The sequence below is a fragment of the Amblyomma americanum genome, chromosome 1, assembly GCF_052857255.1.
Source record: "Amblyomma americanum isolate KBUSLIRL-KWMA chromosome 1, ASM5285725v1, whole genome shotgun sequence".
Lineage (NCBI taxonomy): Eukaryota > Metazoa > Arthropoda > Arachnida > Ixodida > Ixodidae > Amblyomma > Amblyomma americanum.
Window position 1 is genome coordinate 237,931,603 of NC_135497.1, and position 16,665 is coordinate 237,948,267.

At 50.7% G+C, this 16,665-nt stretch overlaps 1 protein-coding gene across 1 annotated transcript in view; it reads left to right on the forward strand.

The window, feature by feature from the left end:
* Positions 1-15,645, forward strand: part of LOC144114797 (uncharacterized) — a gene marked incomplete in the record, with an annotated part of 203,632 nt that extends 187,987 nt beyond the window's left edge. Inside the window, 4 exon segments of the mRNA XM_077648759.1 lie at positions 3,854-3,967; positions 9,121-9,273; positions 14,635-14,769; positions 15,388-15,645. Coding sequence (XP_077504885.1) covers positions 3,854-3,967; positions 9,121-9,273; positions 14,635-14,769; positions 15,388-15,494 — 509 coding nt within the window.
* Positions 15,646-16,665: the final 1,020 nt, after the last annotated feature.

A 16,665-nucleotide genomic window follows, 5' to 3' on the forward strand; every position in this document is an offset into this window, starting at 1 on the left:
CCGTCTCCTGTCGCGAAATCTGTGCAGCCTTCTGTAGCAGGGGGGGGGGTGGGGGGGGGGGGTGCACCACCGGCACTAATTGAAAGACGAACAATTTATGCAATTGCGGCATATACCCTTTCTCGTTTCCACATTATGGTTTATGGAGGTTTAACGTCTCAGAGTGACTCAGGTTGCGAGGGACGCCGTAGTGAAGGGCTCCGGAAATTTCGATCACCTGGGGATCTTTAGCGTGCGCTGACATCGCACAGTAGACGGGCGTCTAGAATTTCGCCTCCATCGAAATTCGACCGCCGTGGCCGGGATTGAACTCACCGTCTCTCGGGTCAGCTGTTGATCGCCATAACCACTGAGCCACCGCGGCGGCCGTTTCTATTTTAACCCATTTTAATTCATGTTTTGACGCTGAGTTCTGGCACACAGTACATGATTAAATGCACTTTGTATAAGTACAACAATCGGTCATCCACAGATGTCCCGGCACGGAGTTGAGCGATAATGCGTAAAGAGAGTTCATGTTTCATTTTACTTTTTCTGGTCGGCGGTTATACCAGTAGCCAAGTATTGAAAAAAAATACTGCTTCGACTCCTAGAGGATATGCATCAGTGATATGACGCAACCAACATTTTATTTTCTGACGAGATTCGCTGGAAATTACAGCAGCCAGAAGAACGTTCGCAGCCGACTGCTGGCCAAAGAACGACGAGCGACGGAACCATGTCGTCGTTAACGGTGGCGCTCCTTAAATGTGACTTGGTCGAACCAAAGTGTCGTCGTGATTCGGTGACAGCGCATTTTCGCGCCTTCCTCCCGCTCTCGTTCCTACTTGTACGTTTCTCCACGTTTATTGTTTCTCGCGCCATTATTTACCCATCTCGCTTGGTCACATTTTGATTTGGAAGTGAATCACCCTACACATACACATGCATTCTTTTTCAATTCGCAGTCCACTGTGATATCGTGCCTCAAAAGTACAGTGCGCGCTTACGCGGAACCATCTCAGCGAACGCTTGTATGTACACCGTGTACACAATCTGCGGTGACTGCAGTGTATCGTTATAGTCAGATACAACTCAAGAACGAAGCGGATTTTTCCCGTCAAAGGACCCCCTTCCAGCCAGTGGCGCCGGCCGGTTCTCATGAACCTGCTAGGGTGACAATGCAGGGAGTGAGTGGCAGTTGAAAGGGGATTGTCCCCTTCTTCCAAAGTCGGGGATAGTCTCCTACCTGCATTGTCAGGCCGCTCCCTTAATTGTCAGGCTAGCAGGTTCGTGTGAACCAGCCGACGCCATTGGCTGAAGGGGTTTCTTTGACGGGGAAAAGCCGCTTCGTTCTTGAGTTCTATCCGACTACGAGCTGGGTACGCGCAGACCTTACTGACTGTCGTTAACAGCAGGTGGGCGCACAGGCGTGCTCCCTCAGATCAAATGCGGTGCAATAAAGACCGCTCTGGATCGATGTCGTCGCACGCAGCCATTGTGGACGATGGCGAGGTCAGGCGACGCTTGAGCGGCGTATAATGCGGCACACTGCGTGCCCCACCTGATACTCGGTCGGCAGCCCCGCACGGAAAGAGGCTCGAAGGCCTGCTGGCTTCACTCTTGACTTCACACGATGCGCAGCTGTCGCTGGGGGGCGGGCGGCGGCCATCTTGGGTTGAAACTGCCTCTGCCGCGGACGTCACGTAATCGGTACACTGCAAATAAGGGCCGCAGATGGCGCGGTTAACGCCCGGGTCAGGCGCTGGCTGGTGCTGGCGGTGGCGTTGACATCACGCTTCGTGGCAGTGGCGGCGCCGAAATTCCGCCCTATCGTCGTCCTTACTGCGCTGCGGGGCTGTTATTATGCGTTCCTGTTTACGAGGGAGCGATAGATGGGAGAGGCGCTGTGGTATGCCGAAGTGGTATCCAGCTTGCGACCGACATGGATATAATTCGAATCACTCAGGAAAATAGAATTAAGTCGCGATGCGCTTGAATAAAAATAAATTCTTTCCGAAAACATGTAGGCAATGTAGATACAGAGACAGCAGGCTTCGAGGTGCGGATAGATTTGAGTGACTGGACGCTTAAATTGATCGGGAGATTTAAGTCTGCTGTGTGAAACTACTCGAATTCATTAAGTTGTGTTCTGTGTTCCGGATAAACTTTATCGGCTGAAAAGAACGCGGAGAGGTTTAATTAAGTACGGCCACCTGTCATGTTCCGAAACATACGTATTGCGGGCGCTTTTCTGTGTCATTCGTTCCCTCGAAACGCAGCTGTTTACGCTGCGAGGGGCCCAGCTAGCAACCTGGGACAACATGTGCTATCGGCGCGGGTGGCGGCTGGGAATGTAGTACAATGTCTCGATGGTTGTTTATTGTCCGTCTGTACTTATAGCCCTGAACATTTGTTAGAGCTGCATACGCACCAGTCTGCAGCCTGCCGTGTACGCATCCATGCAAAGCGCTGATTCAGACATCCAGACCCCCGGCCTGCGCTACTCAGCGGTAAATGAGAGAGGAGCAAAGACCACGAGCGAGGATGAGGGGTTGAGCACACTTCTAATACTTTTTGGTGTTGGTGAAGCATGCCTGCACTTATACTGACGTCACTAAATCACGAGGGAGCACAACTGCTTGCCGAGCAGTAACCAGCAGCTTGTCCCCGTGCACCATTGTGTCTTCATTTATCTTCGTTATTCCTGCAAAAAAAAAAAACCTGGCTGCAAGTTAAACAACACTCTTTCCTCGGCTCCAGCGAGGCCAATAGGGGAAGGTGGAGGTTTTCGTGCGCGTCTTGAAGCACCTGGAGCGGCTTACGAAGGTTGTGAGCCGCTGGGCACCGCACCGCACCGCACACGCTGCTGCATCATAACATTCCGCACTGCCTTCTCGCTTTTGGTTCCTTCTCACGCTCTGTTCAGGTTTATTTTTTTATTATCTCTTTCATTTAACATACGCCTCTTAAGCAACATCGCCGTTGAAATGTTTTTTGGTTATGCCCGTGTTTTGGGCACAGCGCTTCTGTCACGCATGAATGGACGTTCGGCAACACAAAATCTCAGCACGGCAACCGACGCACTGTCCGAAAGCCTAATCAGACTAGCGAAAAAAAATATACGATCACTGTATACATTTGTACAAATGGCTCTTTCCAAAGTTTCCAAGGCTTTCCATGACAGAATCGATTTCGCCTGCAGGTTGAAACATCGCAATCACTGTTGTCAAGTTAAAATCAGTAGGTTTCGTATAGATTGTTGAGGTAGCTAATTAAAGTCTGTTCACAGGTGCTCAAGAATAGCAGTCACCATGTTTTTATTTTTGCACCCACTTAAACAAAATGACAAAAGAAATGAAAATTATTGAGACGCCTGGCGTAAATCTCTCTTGTTTTGATGCAAAGGCGAAAGAAATTATGGCAGCGTACTTTGTGAAGCCTTTCAGGCTGAGAACAGAAAAAGTAAACCAGTGTGTAATTCATAAATAATTAATGGCATTGATTTCCTGCACGTAACAACTAGACTCTCGTTGCGCTTACTAAATGTTAAAGTTGTGTGACCGCTCGCTCGCAAGTTGGACTTTTAGGTGCACCGTTTATAACAGTGGAAGAATGAGCCCGGCAAATTTCTTCTTTTAGAACAAAATGCGTGACAGAAGCACGTGCTTCCCCCCCCCCCCCCCCCCCCCCTTCACTTTTTTTTGCCTTTTTTTTAAGACTGTGCTTGACGCTCTGTTATCGCAATGCTCATTTCGAGAACAGAGCACGCGTACAACGCGGTGTAGTGCTGAGTTGTGCTGCTTCCCGTGAGCGGCTGTGCCCTTGCTAATGGCGTGTGCTTTTGTGTGTGCTCGCGTCTTGTTCCAAACAGGCAGCAATTCGCTCACCCCTCTGACGCCCATCAGCATGCAAGAAGTCAAGTCCCTTGTCAACAGCGGAGCCTCGCTCATTGAAACTAGTCCAAATCCGCACTCCTACCATCCAGGTATATACCACACTTCACTGCAGTCATTTTGCCTGGCGATTCCGGGTGTAAAAAAAGAATACACAAGAGAAGCGGCAGTGCGTGTAATGGGTCGTGACTTTTCTTTCTTTTTTTTTTTTACCGCGAAATACCGATAAAGTCGGGTCCTGTACAGCACAGTTTTTTTTTAAAGCGCATCACTTCTAATATCTAAGTTCTTAGAGGGGAGGTGAGCCGATGTATTTCTCACTGCACATCGCATGGGGACTTACTAACTGACTGAGAGATAGCGCAGGCATTAAAATTAAAGCGGTAACAAGGAAAGAGGGAAAGGAATTTCAAGCATGGTAGTTTTAAATGTTTCTCGAAGTTGTTCAAGCCTGGTGCCTGCGCTGTCAGGCTCGTCCATGCGCAGAAAGCAAGACAGCTGAATGACTAGAAATGATTTTGGGCAGCGGATCAGTTAACTAACTCTACACTACATACAGTGCTCGACTTTGTTCGCGGGTAGTTGAGTCCTTTCGACTAACAATACACCAATAATGCCGTAACACAACTCGTTAACTTAACTTCACATCTTCTGCTCCACTCGACGTATAGACATTTATGTCGATGCCTGACATCTGACGAGCCTGACGCGTGTTTCAGACGTGTTCATACTGCTTGTGCACGTTTGACCGGCGATGTGTTGTACGTACGAAATATAAATCCTCACAACAGAAGCGAATCGCACTTGTCAGCGCACAACTTTAATCACGAAAATAGAGAATGTTTCCAACCATGGGGGGACACTTGCTGAAAGGAAATAAGGTAGTTTTAAAATGAATTTAAATTGCACTTTGCTTTCGCCAGTGGATTAGCGGCACCTTTTCTTTCTGTAAAAAGCACATTTTGCTTTTGTTCCTCTTTTCCACTTGCCGCCACGTTGTCGCAACGCACAGGAACAAAACATACTTGTGTGCTGCTCACCATGTCGTGCGCATTTGGCCAAAGAAGACCGTTATGAAGCGCTTTTTTTTTTGAAAGGGCGCATATATTTTGGTAGTTTCTGTGTAGTCTCTTTTGTCAACCCTCTCTGCACCGAACCTAAAATTTCACTGCCACTTTCACCCCGAACATTGCAGAACTTTTTGGCACTCTTTCTCAGAAGTCTTCGTCCCCTGGTCTGGGTGTGGCGGGGCAGCTATATTATAGGTTAGGCAATAAAAGGACGGATTAGTAAGGCGCACCCTCACTTAAGCGGCGGCGGTGCTGCTGATGCTTAACTGTAGAATGTCTGTTCTTTGTTGTCCGACGTACACATCGCAAAGACCGAGAGAATGCGGAAAAACGCGCAGTTTCGCTTCGCGCGATTGCTGGCTGCGCGGCGTCCACAACGGCCGAGCAGAGTGAAGGAACCTTGCCAGGGTACTGCTCGTCGGGGGTCGAGCAATGACAAGACGGCGGGCGGCAGGCATGCGGGGGGGGGGGGGGGGGGGTGTAGAAGGGGGGCTTCTTGGAGCGCGCGATTGCGGCCAGCAAGCCTCCAATCGATATCGCCGAGGCAACGCGCGACGACCGAAGCGGAGGCGGGGACGTCGCGGAGAACCGCCTTCGACATTGTCTTCTTCCCATAGGGAGACGCAAACGAGGGGGGGGGGGGGGGAGTGCCCCCCCCTCTCGGCTGCAACACGCGCCCGAGAGCGGTACCGACGGGACTCGGCGCGGCCGCGTTCGCGCGCGTCATTCCCTTCCTCGCACCCCCCGCGCGCCACCGTCCTCTTTGTTTTCTCGCACTGCGCGGGAGAGATGCGGAGAAGACGAGCGCGCAGGGCGGCGGTGGCCAACGAGGAGGGAAACGCGAGATGTCCGGGTTCCGCGCCGCTTCACCGATCGGCCCGTCAGTCAAGAACCGAGGCGTGCCCGCTTCGCCGCAACGCACAAGAGGGAAAACGCCGTCCCTCCGCCATCTTTGTTTTGAAACGTCTCAGATGTCGCCTCGCGCGATCTCCTTTTCTTCTTCGTACCGGGCGCGAGCAACTGTTGATTCTTGGAACGTCTCGGATAGAGGCGGCGGCGACAAGACAGCGTGCCGCTCGCCTCACTTAAATTTAACTAGTGCCTGCGGCTGCTGGAACGGCGTCGAGATTTCTGTGACAGATAAGCGTCAGTAGGCGTCGGTCTGGTGTGTAGGTTTTGTTTTGGTTTCGCTTCGGGGTGCGGGAGCGTCGGTGTGGAAGAAAAAAAGCAAAACTGGCGGGAAAAGATTAAAAAAAAAAGCCCGGCATCTGAGCACTTTGACGAGCTGAGAGCGTGGATTTTTTTTTTCCTGGCTCAAAGGAAGAAGACCCAGTGCCATATAATATGAAATTCATTTGGAGCTTGTTTCATCGGCAAGCTTTGCGTAAACCTGAAGCATTATACTAAGAAGCCCATTTTCCTTGTATATTGTCCTTAGCCAAACTGCTTATATACGCATGAATTTTCTAGCGTGGCAAAAAAAAGACAAACTATTAATGTCCAGCGACAGCGGAACTGAAACTGGTTAGAAGAGTGGAGGAACGTAATACGACTCGACCGTATTAGGTGAATACTCTGAAGTAGTTTAATCCGTCTAGTAACGCAATCAAGGATTAGAGTAGGCCCTAAAACTTTGCCAGAGATCGTGCTGCTAGTTGTTGTGGGTTGAACTATCTCTCAAATATCCGAATACAGACTTGATACAGTGTTTGAGCGCGCATTAACGCAAATGTTTTCAAAAATTATTTTTTGAACAGTCTTTGTTGAAGGGGCGTTAGTGGCTAGAATTTCAACGTGTACAATTTTACGCAGTTAGAACGCCGGTCTAGGTTCGAAAGCCAACAAAACATTGTGAAATCGGTTAAGTTTACAGGTCTCTGACACCCTTAGTTTTGGGAAGCATGTTCATTACAAGCAAACCCTGAAGATTTGCGCAATTTTTTTTTTGTCAGGTAGCTTACCTGAAGAGAGCACCACGAGAGAACGTGACATGCGAGACAGCACTCGCTTCAAGAAAGGCTGCGCGTCTCCACCGAATAAAAGCGACGAATGGTCTGCGAAGATGAAGGCGGAGGTTGGGGAGGGGAGGGGTGGGGGTGGATAACGCTGCATGGATGTCGAGACCGTCGTCTTGCAAGCCTGGCAGTTTTCCTCCAGCGCTTTTGCGGCTCTCTACGGCGGCTACCCCTGCATGCTACTTGGCAGCGCTCCTAACACATGACACAGCATTGCAAACGCCTTCCAACTAACCTCTTCACTTCTCCCTGCAAAACCAACTAATGCTTGCTTCAGACTTAACAGGAGATGCTAAACTGTTGAACAAAAATAACTGGCTGAAGGTCAGCTGGTACTCGGGTACCTCTTTTTTTTTCTTTGGCGTCCGTGGCGTCGAATTTTTTGAAAACCTTCCTTTTTGCCGAATACATTTCAATAAAACACCCTTCCTGGGTGTCGTAAAACGTTTTGTTTTGGCGAGGAAGAGAGACGCCACTAGGAGTCATGCCGCAGTACCTGAAACAAAAACTTGGAAGCTAAGCTGGAATTTTCGCTAGATGCCATGTGAGGTATACGTCAGTTCAAAAGTACTGACAAAGCTAGGAGGAGTGTAGACATTTGGAACATGCCACTGATGTTTGATCTGTTGCTGTCTGTTTCTGAAAGCGAACGCCTTGGCTGAGATGGCGCGGCAGGTGCCTGTCGAGATGTTCGAATCACGTGGCCACATTGTTTCATCGCATAGTGCCGTAAAGTATACTATCAGCAACAAATGAAACGCTGACAAAACAATTGAAACACGGACAGCAAAATGAGAAGTTCTTAGCCGGGGTAAGCTTAATGCTAGCGCAGGTTAATTTCACTTCAAAGGCGTGACGACCCTCCTTTCGAAGTGCTAATCAACCTCGCTTGTATTTCCTCTCCTAGAGCTAGTGTACTCGTGTTTTTGGGTTGACATTTGAGTTGCCTTGTTGCTGATAGTACTTTCTCTCACAAAAATCACCACACTTGAATCGCAAGATATTGGATCTTTCACATTTTCTTCGCTGTGCATTGATGAAATACGCGCCTCTCAGCCAGGGCTATGCATGACACCCTGGAATATCGCTGCTTGTAGTGGTTTTTGCGAATGAAAGTGCCATGTCCCCTGCGAATGCTGGCCGGGCCGTGCCAAGAGAACCGCATCATTTCTTCTCCGGCAGGTTGTTTTCTTTTACTTTTTTAAAGCAACGGAAACTGACATTAGAATTGCTCCTGCGGTGGTTCCTGACGCACGACACAGTTAGCTTAAGGCGTGATTAATGAGGATATTCAGCAGTGGCACATTAGAAAGAAATTTGAAATCTGGATACAAGTAAGAGGCTATTAGTACTTTTCGTGATGAGGAGATCAGCAATATTTGGATGCATGCCTGAACGTGCTCGTTTGCTCTAGAGTACAGACTCAATGCTCCGCGCTTACCATCTTTCTCTGTAACTGAACTTTGGCGGCATTACGGAGGCTAACAGCTTTATTTATTTATCGCATTTCTCCTGGCGCCAACTATTTCTTACCCTATGTCCCAACAGCTGTTTTTTAGTGAGTCGCCCTCCGCATAAGATGTAAGCAGCCTCAAAATGGGGAGAGAGAGTCCAGGAAAAGAGGATAGTTCTCAAAAGGCAGCGACTAATGTCCGTATAGAGGGTAACTGCCAGCGCGGCACACCTGACTCAGCTGCTGCCTTCGTCAGCAACCTTTCACGTGCGACCGACTGCGTGGTAACAGCTTTACGGAACAACGCCGATAGTCACTACTTCAGGGAAAATGTACAGAAGGCGCTTGGCATGATGTTTTTACAAACGCTAGCGAAATATACTGAGCATCGTAAACTGGTAGAGAACCCTCTGCACGGGTTCGATGCCCACAGCTTGATCGTGCAATTGTAACAAAATGTCCTGGGCCACGAACGAGGCTGTTTCAGTTCAGCTCCGTGTATTGCTTCTTCCTCACACTCGAGATGAGACAACAGGCCCTTTGGTTTGTCATCTCATGCCGAGTGTGTAAAGCGGACAGTGAAGGCGGAGTAGTAGTTGGCACGGCCCGACCATGCGTCCCGGCATGCGTAGTGTCCCCGAGCGCTTTGCCTGCCCATATCCCTAAGCCTTGCGCTGGCGTCCCGCACGCTGCCCCCTCTCCCCCAGCGGCCGCGGCGACCGGTAGCGAGATCCAGGGCAGCCCTTCGCCTGCCAAGGCCGAGGCACCGTGCCCGCTCTCGTCGCTAACGGTGCTGCAGCCCGTCCAGGGGGCCATCCCGGGCTACGGCTCCAGCTTCTCGCAGTACTCAGCCGCGCCAGGCAAGTGGTCGTCATGCGCGCGCCCGCCGCCGCCGGAGGCACTCGGTGGCGGAGACAAGGCGGGCGGAAGCCGCACTGCGTGGCCCACAGCTGCGCACGCCTCTTGGCAGCTTCCGCCCGCGGTTCGTTTGGAGCAAAAAAAAAGAGACGCAGTCGCGAGGAACTGCACAGCCCGTTGCATGCTGGCTCGTTCGATGCATGGGAGTGCGGATCGCGTGGAGCACGTGTGTCTGCTGCAGCTCACTGGGAACGGCAGTCTATGGAGCATTCAAGCGTTTCAGTCGCATCACTCTTCTTACGTAACCGTACGGCTGCATAAGATGAGCGATGCAACGGAACGCTTTTATGTTGAAGCGTCGGTAATATTTGGGCTGACCGGTAGGTTTTAGCGTTTCGGTTCTGCCACTGTATACGTTTAAATACCACGACATTGCACAATGAGTGGCCTCACAGCGTGGAGCTGCAGCTGTCTAGTGCGGGATTCTGTGCGTGGCCATTTTGTTTACAAGTTTCTGAGCCACGCTCTGCGCAACACAGCCCACAGAGTGCGTGCGTAGCTTTTTAACGTCCAAGATTAAAATCTTTACAGGCAGCTGGGTACTTCTGCGTTTGATAATGAGAGGGTATCTTTGCCAGGCAGCCAAAGCATAGTAACTAGGGCCTTAATCTTCTCAAGCATTCTGAGCTGTACCCGTAGAGAACTAAGTTCCCTTCTTTGCTATCATTCTCACCGCTGTCCAGAGTACTTCTGTAGTGAGGTGCTTAGCACGACGTAGCAGAGGTTCTACCATGAGTGACAAGGAACACCTTGGTGGTACCTCGCGCGGTTAGGCGCGGCATCAAGGTGCTAATTTGTCATCATTCACAGCGCATCGCGGAGCCGTGCACCTCGCGTGTCTTGCCCTTTCTTCGAGGACAGCGATGAAGAGGATAGATCATCGGCCGCGGGGCAATGTCGACACGTCATGGAGGGCGCTGCTCGATTTTTCACTCCGCCAGCGATATGAATACCTGGGCAACGAGCGGCAGCAAACAAAGAAGTGCGCGCCTCGCGATCGCAAGCGCCGGCATAATTATGCAAATCCCGGGTCGCGGCGTGGCGAACGCGCGGACTGTCCCGATACACATCGCCCCTGGGCGCGCTCCCACGCGTGTTTGCCGCCGACGGCGCCGCCGGGGCGTTCCCGTGCCCCCATGTAAAGCACGGGCCCGTGTTTACCATGCCGCGGCGGCCGGCCCCAATGTGCGCGCGTGTGTGCGTTGTCGGGACAGGTTGCACACCAGGCACATGGAGTGGCGTCTCTTAAATGGAAGCACCGTTTGGGTTGCGAATTTTGCTTTGTGGCGCGTCCCCGACGAGCTCGATGCGTTGAATCCAACTGGCGCATTTGCAGCGGTGCAATGTCGTGTATGTGTGTATGTGAAGGTAAATATTACTATGCAGTGAAGAGCAGTCGTAATTAATTTCATGCACACCTGATCTTGTCGTAGATCGGCGCCGAAATCTTTGAACTCAGGGGGCTTTTGGGAACTTGTTCGGCGAGTGTGATTCCTATTTGAATCTCTCTGCGCACATCACGTCGATGTTGCAGAAACGGTGTATAAGCTGCATTATACAGCTTAAGAGTGAACTTGCTTTTACCGTTTTGCATGCGAAACGGGCTCGTTTTATGTTGTCAGGCAGAGTGGGGAGAGTCCGAGCGACTGTCGGAAATGAAATCGGCTTAGCACAGCCAACAGCGAAGAGACTTCGCCAACGCTTGTTTCAACCCTTGACATTCGGATAGCTCCGCAAGGCTGCGTATGCAGTGCCGTCAGTTCAAGTCTGAAGGTTAGATAATCCACAGCCTCAGGCTACACAAGAGGTACAATACTGGCCTACACCTTTTTTTTTCTCTCATGGTTGTTGTCTCATAGTGGCAACTTGAGGCGCTCGAGGTAGATTACGTAACTTTCTATTTTCTAAGGACTTTGCGGAGAAGCTTTTGAATTAAGTTAAAGATCATGTCACTTTCCATGCCAGCGTGAAGCACAAGATTCTAAGCGTACGCTTATAAGCTACCAATGTTTACACAAGGCCGCAGGTGGAACTACAGTCCTAAATGGATGGGACGAACGCCCCGTCACCCTCCTGTCCGAGTAGAGCACTCAATTTTTTTTTCCCCTTTATTCCTCTCTCTGCGTTTCCTCTCGGTGTGAAACGACATCGAACTGTCACTCTGTAACAACACCCGAGCACACTTTCTCCGCCGTCGTGTTTTCTTCTCTCTTTCGTTGCTTCCCATTGGGCGTATGCAAACACGTACACCGAACGCGCCGCGGGGTCGCGCAATATCGACCTGCCGTCGCCGAAGGGTGACACCGCGGCGAAAGCTTCGAGGGGAAGCAGCCAAGCCGGGGCCATGTTTGCTCGTGGAGCGAGAGAAAGAGTGAGGAAGAGCGGCGCCGAGAAGCGATCGCAGCCAGAGATAACGAGGTGGCCGGGCCTAAAACGACACGCGCCGCGGAGAGCGCGAGCTAACCGAGCGGCTGATTTGCATATCGCGCCGTCGACGAGTGCCGCCCTCGTCTGCGGAGAGAAGCCGCGCGGCACTCGCCCAAATGGCCTCGCCGCCCGCGCGAGCACTGCTCGGCAGACGCAAGAGTCGCGTCGACGCTTCGCGCGTTAAGCGCGCTTATCGGCCCGCGTGGAAGGAAGAGCAAAACGCTCTTCTCCGCTTTGCATACGCGCGGCGCCAAGTCTCGCGGCGCGAGAGAGGGCCGAGGAATCGACGTCAACTGTGTAGGTCAGGGGAGGCATATGGCAAGCATCGCCCTCCCTTAATTATTTTTTTCTCCTGCTTTCTCTGTCTCTCTTTTTTTTTTTTGCCGCAACGACTCTTGAGATGAGCTTGCGTTTGAACTGCGTGATGAAGCCGCCGACAACGGTCGCGCATTCTTAGTTTCATTATCTGAGACCGACACGCACGTGTCGCGGACGTGGAGACTTCTCACCCTTGACAACAAATGAGCGGAAACAAGCGCTTCTGAAGAACTTACGTCGAACCACCACGCAAGGGAGCTGCCGCGGTTGGGGGCGCGGATGCCGCCAAGGGGTTTGCGCAATTTTAACGGTATTTACTATTCCATTCAAAAGCACCCGCCTGTCGTTGGTCGAGGAGGAAAGTGAATAGAAAAGGGGACACACGCGAGGTGTGAAGAAACCTCCCAAGAAAGTACGAAGGGTGACCGAATGGGAGCGAATTCGACCGCAAGCATCGGTCAGTGTTGTTGACTACTGTGCCTGCCGGTCATGTGTACGCTATAAACGGGAATGCAAACGCCGTGTACTTCAACGTACATGCTAACTCCACGAAAAAAAGAAATGTTTATCCTTTTATCGCGTTTATGTAAGCCGTTGAAAAAAAAAAAAGAAGTTGAGTTATACAGTACATGACCCGGGCGTGAAACTTGTAGGATATCGCCCGCGCTTGCTCCAGATGTTTGTCCGCGCAGTCCTGATGAAAACGATATCCATGGTTGAGTTGGATAAGAATAGACATTTGCCGCCGTCTGATAACTGTTAACGGATGACGGCGAGCTGCGAGTTCTACGTACATGATGCTAAAGTTCTTAGGCCATACGCTCTGCAGGAGATAATATAAATATATATGCGGAGAAAATATGGAGAAAATATTAAAAAATAAGAAATATACATAAAAATACGACATATAAATAAAAAATATAAAAAATGAGAAAATATCAAAATATCTGCCAGAGATAATAGAAATTATCTCGCATATGAGAACCTATAGGTAGCTCCATAGGCACCTCAGTGGCCAGAATATACTGCTGAAAAGCCGAACCTGTGGCCCGCGAACTTTTGACGCACCCTGTACGTATTTCAATTCCATAATTCTCTTTCCGTTAAGGCACCCATGCGCCGTCTTTTCGGCGGAAATGAAGTATTTCCTGCCAATTTCGTCTCTTCGAAATTGAGGATTTTTCGCACAAATCTGCATTAATCATTGCGCATTTGAACCTCCAGAAATGCAATTGCCCTGATTACGTTGGATTTAAGTTGAAATAATAATCAGGGAGGTACGTGTGCTTTTGAGAAAGTTACTCAAGCTGTCAGCCAATGCTCGTATTTCTTTACGATAATGTACACATAGTCTACGAATATGCACACAGCCCTTGTCGCAAACACCCAGGAAATAAGAGGGGAACGATGAAAGCATGTGTTGCGCTGCACAGTAGCTTTTTAGCCGCGAAATTTTTCGGCACAAAGCTTGTCTTTACGTATAGTCGAGAACATAAATACTCCTGAGGTCCTGGAGTTTTGGCTTGGGGTTCTTGCTTTTAGAATGTACAGCCTTGATTAAAAGTCTTCGGGATACGTGGTTTCCTTTTGAGCCAGATGTATAGAGAAGCACTTAAGGCACTGCTAAAGGCTTGAAAGGTGATGACGAGGGTTCTTCCTAACTTACAGTGACATAGAGCTTCACCAGCGCCATAGTGTCCCCACGTCGCAGCCGAAGAGCAAACCATGGGGACTTAAGACCTTCGACCAAGGCTATATTAACATCGTTGAAAATTTTTAGGGATTTCAGTTCCATCGAGGAATGCAACAAAGAGAGAGATATGTGAAGGGACAACGATTACTGACGCACGCGTAGGTTGCTCCTCATTTCTATCTCTCTCAGTTTTATCGAGAGGCTGCTGGGACCGTATTTTGTAAGCTTTCGTTCATTTGCGTCCTTATCATGGACAGTGGCTGTCTATGACATCAGGGGTGAATAGTGGGCAAGCCATGCCGCTCGCCGGCTCCCTTACCAGTGGTGAAGGACCGAAAGAAAGGAAAGGAAAACGAAAGTTTACACAGCACGGCTCCTGGTCCCATTTGAAATCAAGAGGAGGAGATGGGCTTTGTAATGCGGAGGACAAATAACTGATGGTTCGTAGGCGACCGAATTAAGGGATTGATTCAATTAATAAGGAAGAGGAGGGGATTCAGAATAGAGTCAGGTTGGGAGATGAGATGAAAAGTTTTGCTGTGATAGGATCGCCATTGCAAGCGCAAGACAAAGCTAGTACGAGGAAAGGCTGTACACTAAACATGATCTGGCTATTGGTAATGGTGATGTCGGATGCATGTCCTTCTCGGATCCAAGAAGGGACATGGCTTTGGGAATTTATTTTCGCAGATTTCAGTCATCCAAGTGCACGGTTACGCCAGGCGTAACGTCTCAGCTGCGGCCAATTACTGGCGCCCATTTTCCGCTTTCTGATTTCCCATGTGTCTTGCCCGATCTGGTCCTGCTGCTTTCTTCGTGTCAGCGGAGCAGCTGTGGCTAATCGTCCGCTTCTTTTTCCGCGCAGTGACTGGCAGCGCAGTTGCCGGCTCTGCGGTGGCAGGAATCCCCGGCGCCGACTACGCCTACGCGTCACCCTACACGCAGTACTCGTCGGCAGCAGCCTACGGCGCCTACGGCTACGGCTCCAGCGGAATCATCAGTGAGTGGGCCCCCGAGTGCGCCCTACCTGGGTCCGCTTGCCTTTCTTTTTCCACCCTTTTCCTCAACAACAATAAGCCTGTCGCGGGTCCAGTAACCCTCACCAGGATACTCTACCAAATGGAAATCTTGGTCAGAAGACTAGCGACAAGAATTTATAGAAGCCGTTGTATCTCATGAACAAGCTCGTCATAATGCATGCATCAAGTTAATGGTGCTTTCTTTCTAAGTTGTAGTCATTTCGCCAAACAATTCTCTGAAATTAGTAACCTGCGGCTATCGTTTCGGCCAAACAGGTCCGAAATTTTTTTTTCTGGTGCGGCAGTCATTTATTCTCCAATAAAACTGACAATACAGGGCGTATACGAATGAAGCTAAGCTCATGTATTTTGTTCAGCATTCTTGAAAAACAAACTGCGTTAAAGCACTTTAATCCGAGTAGGTCAAGCATGAAACTTTCAATTCGTGCCAGATTGTACCCACGCCAGCCATGGGAGGAAATAACGCTCAGATAATCAGAGAGCATAGAGGCAACACCGCCGGTTCCCGTGCTGGAAGAAATGGTGTTGGTGACTGCGCTCTAATGTCGTTGCTCCCCATCCTTTTGTTCACTTTGCAGACCCGTCCTACTACTACGCCCATAGCGCCAGGACCGGATCGGCCGGCACAGGCTTGAGCAGCGCGGGTCCGCTCAGCCCTAACGCTTACAAGGGCGAGCGCTGCTGACACCTGCGGGACGCTTAAGGCCCGCCGTCCTCCCGCCCGGAGGCCTCCGCCCGCAGGGTGTGACAACGGGCCCGAGGCACCACGGTCGAGGCGGCGACTGACAGCAGGTCCCGGACTTGGCCGTAACTGGCGCCGTTCCCCGTGTTTGAGATGGTGCCTGATGGGGACGGACGAGGAAGAACAGCGGACGAGTGTGGCCCGTCGACGGGAGGACCGCGCGTCGGTGGTGATCGGTTCCTCGCGAAAACCAAAGATCTTGCGTCCGCCCTGTGGACTCTTCTGGACTGTGCGAAGCACGCGGTGCGCAAGAACGACGACGGCCACGACGAAGCCCCCGGCGCACGACGTTGTGCCGCGACAGCGGCGCCACCGCGCGTGGGGCGGCTGCGCGAGACGAGTGCGATGTAATATATGGCCGGCCAGAGTACAACTACCAGCAGTCATTTTTAACAGCGTGAAGAACAGCGAACGGCCGCGTGGCTCCCAGTGGGCTCCTCAGCTGCCGCGGCCTGTGCGACAGTGGGGACGCGACGCGATCCCACACTTGTGCTTAGTAGCGGAGATCTCCTCCGAGCCGGGCATCGCTCTCCCCAGTCGCTGGAGCATCTCGTCTCTAATCCTTGGGCGGGTAACAGCGAGCTGCTTTTTTTTTTTTTTCTACCGTGGTAGAAAGCTGCAAGGCGCTTCAAATTCCTTCTTAAAACAAGCAGTGAAGGCTGGAAGGTGAAACATTATTTACGTTTCTGTAACGTCACTACGACAGTCACATCGCAGCGTAAAGAACTGAACCGAAAGGCCTGGAATTCGCTATATTATAAGCTAATTTGTCGACCACTGCGGGAACCATAATGAGTGCAAAATTTGCTCCCTCTATGGTGTAAAAGACGACTGGAAGGTACGACCGAATCGCTTTAGCCTGATGCAAAATGAGAACAAAATTAGCCTTTTTTTCCCCTCCTTCCAGCATAATGAGCAGAGGCATTCATAATTCTGTTCGGAAAGCTTGTGGCAGGCGTGCGTTCTTTTTATTTTATTTCAAGTTTTGTTTGCTCAGCTCCCAAAGAGAATCTCAACCGAATGTGGAAAGCTTATAGCGGATCCAACTGAGCATTGTCGCACGGGCGCAGGCACCGAAGACACGGCGGCGCAGGGGACCGCGCGGCGATATAGC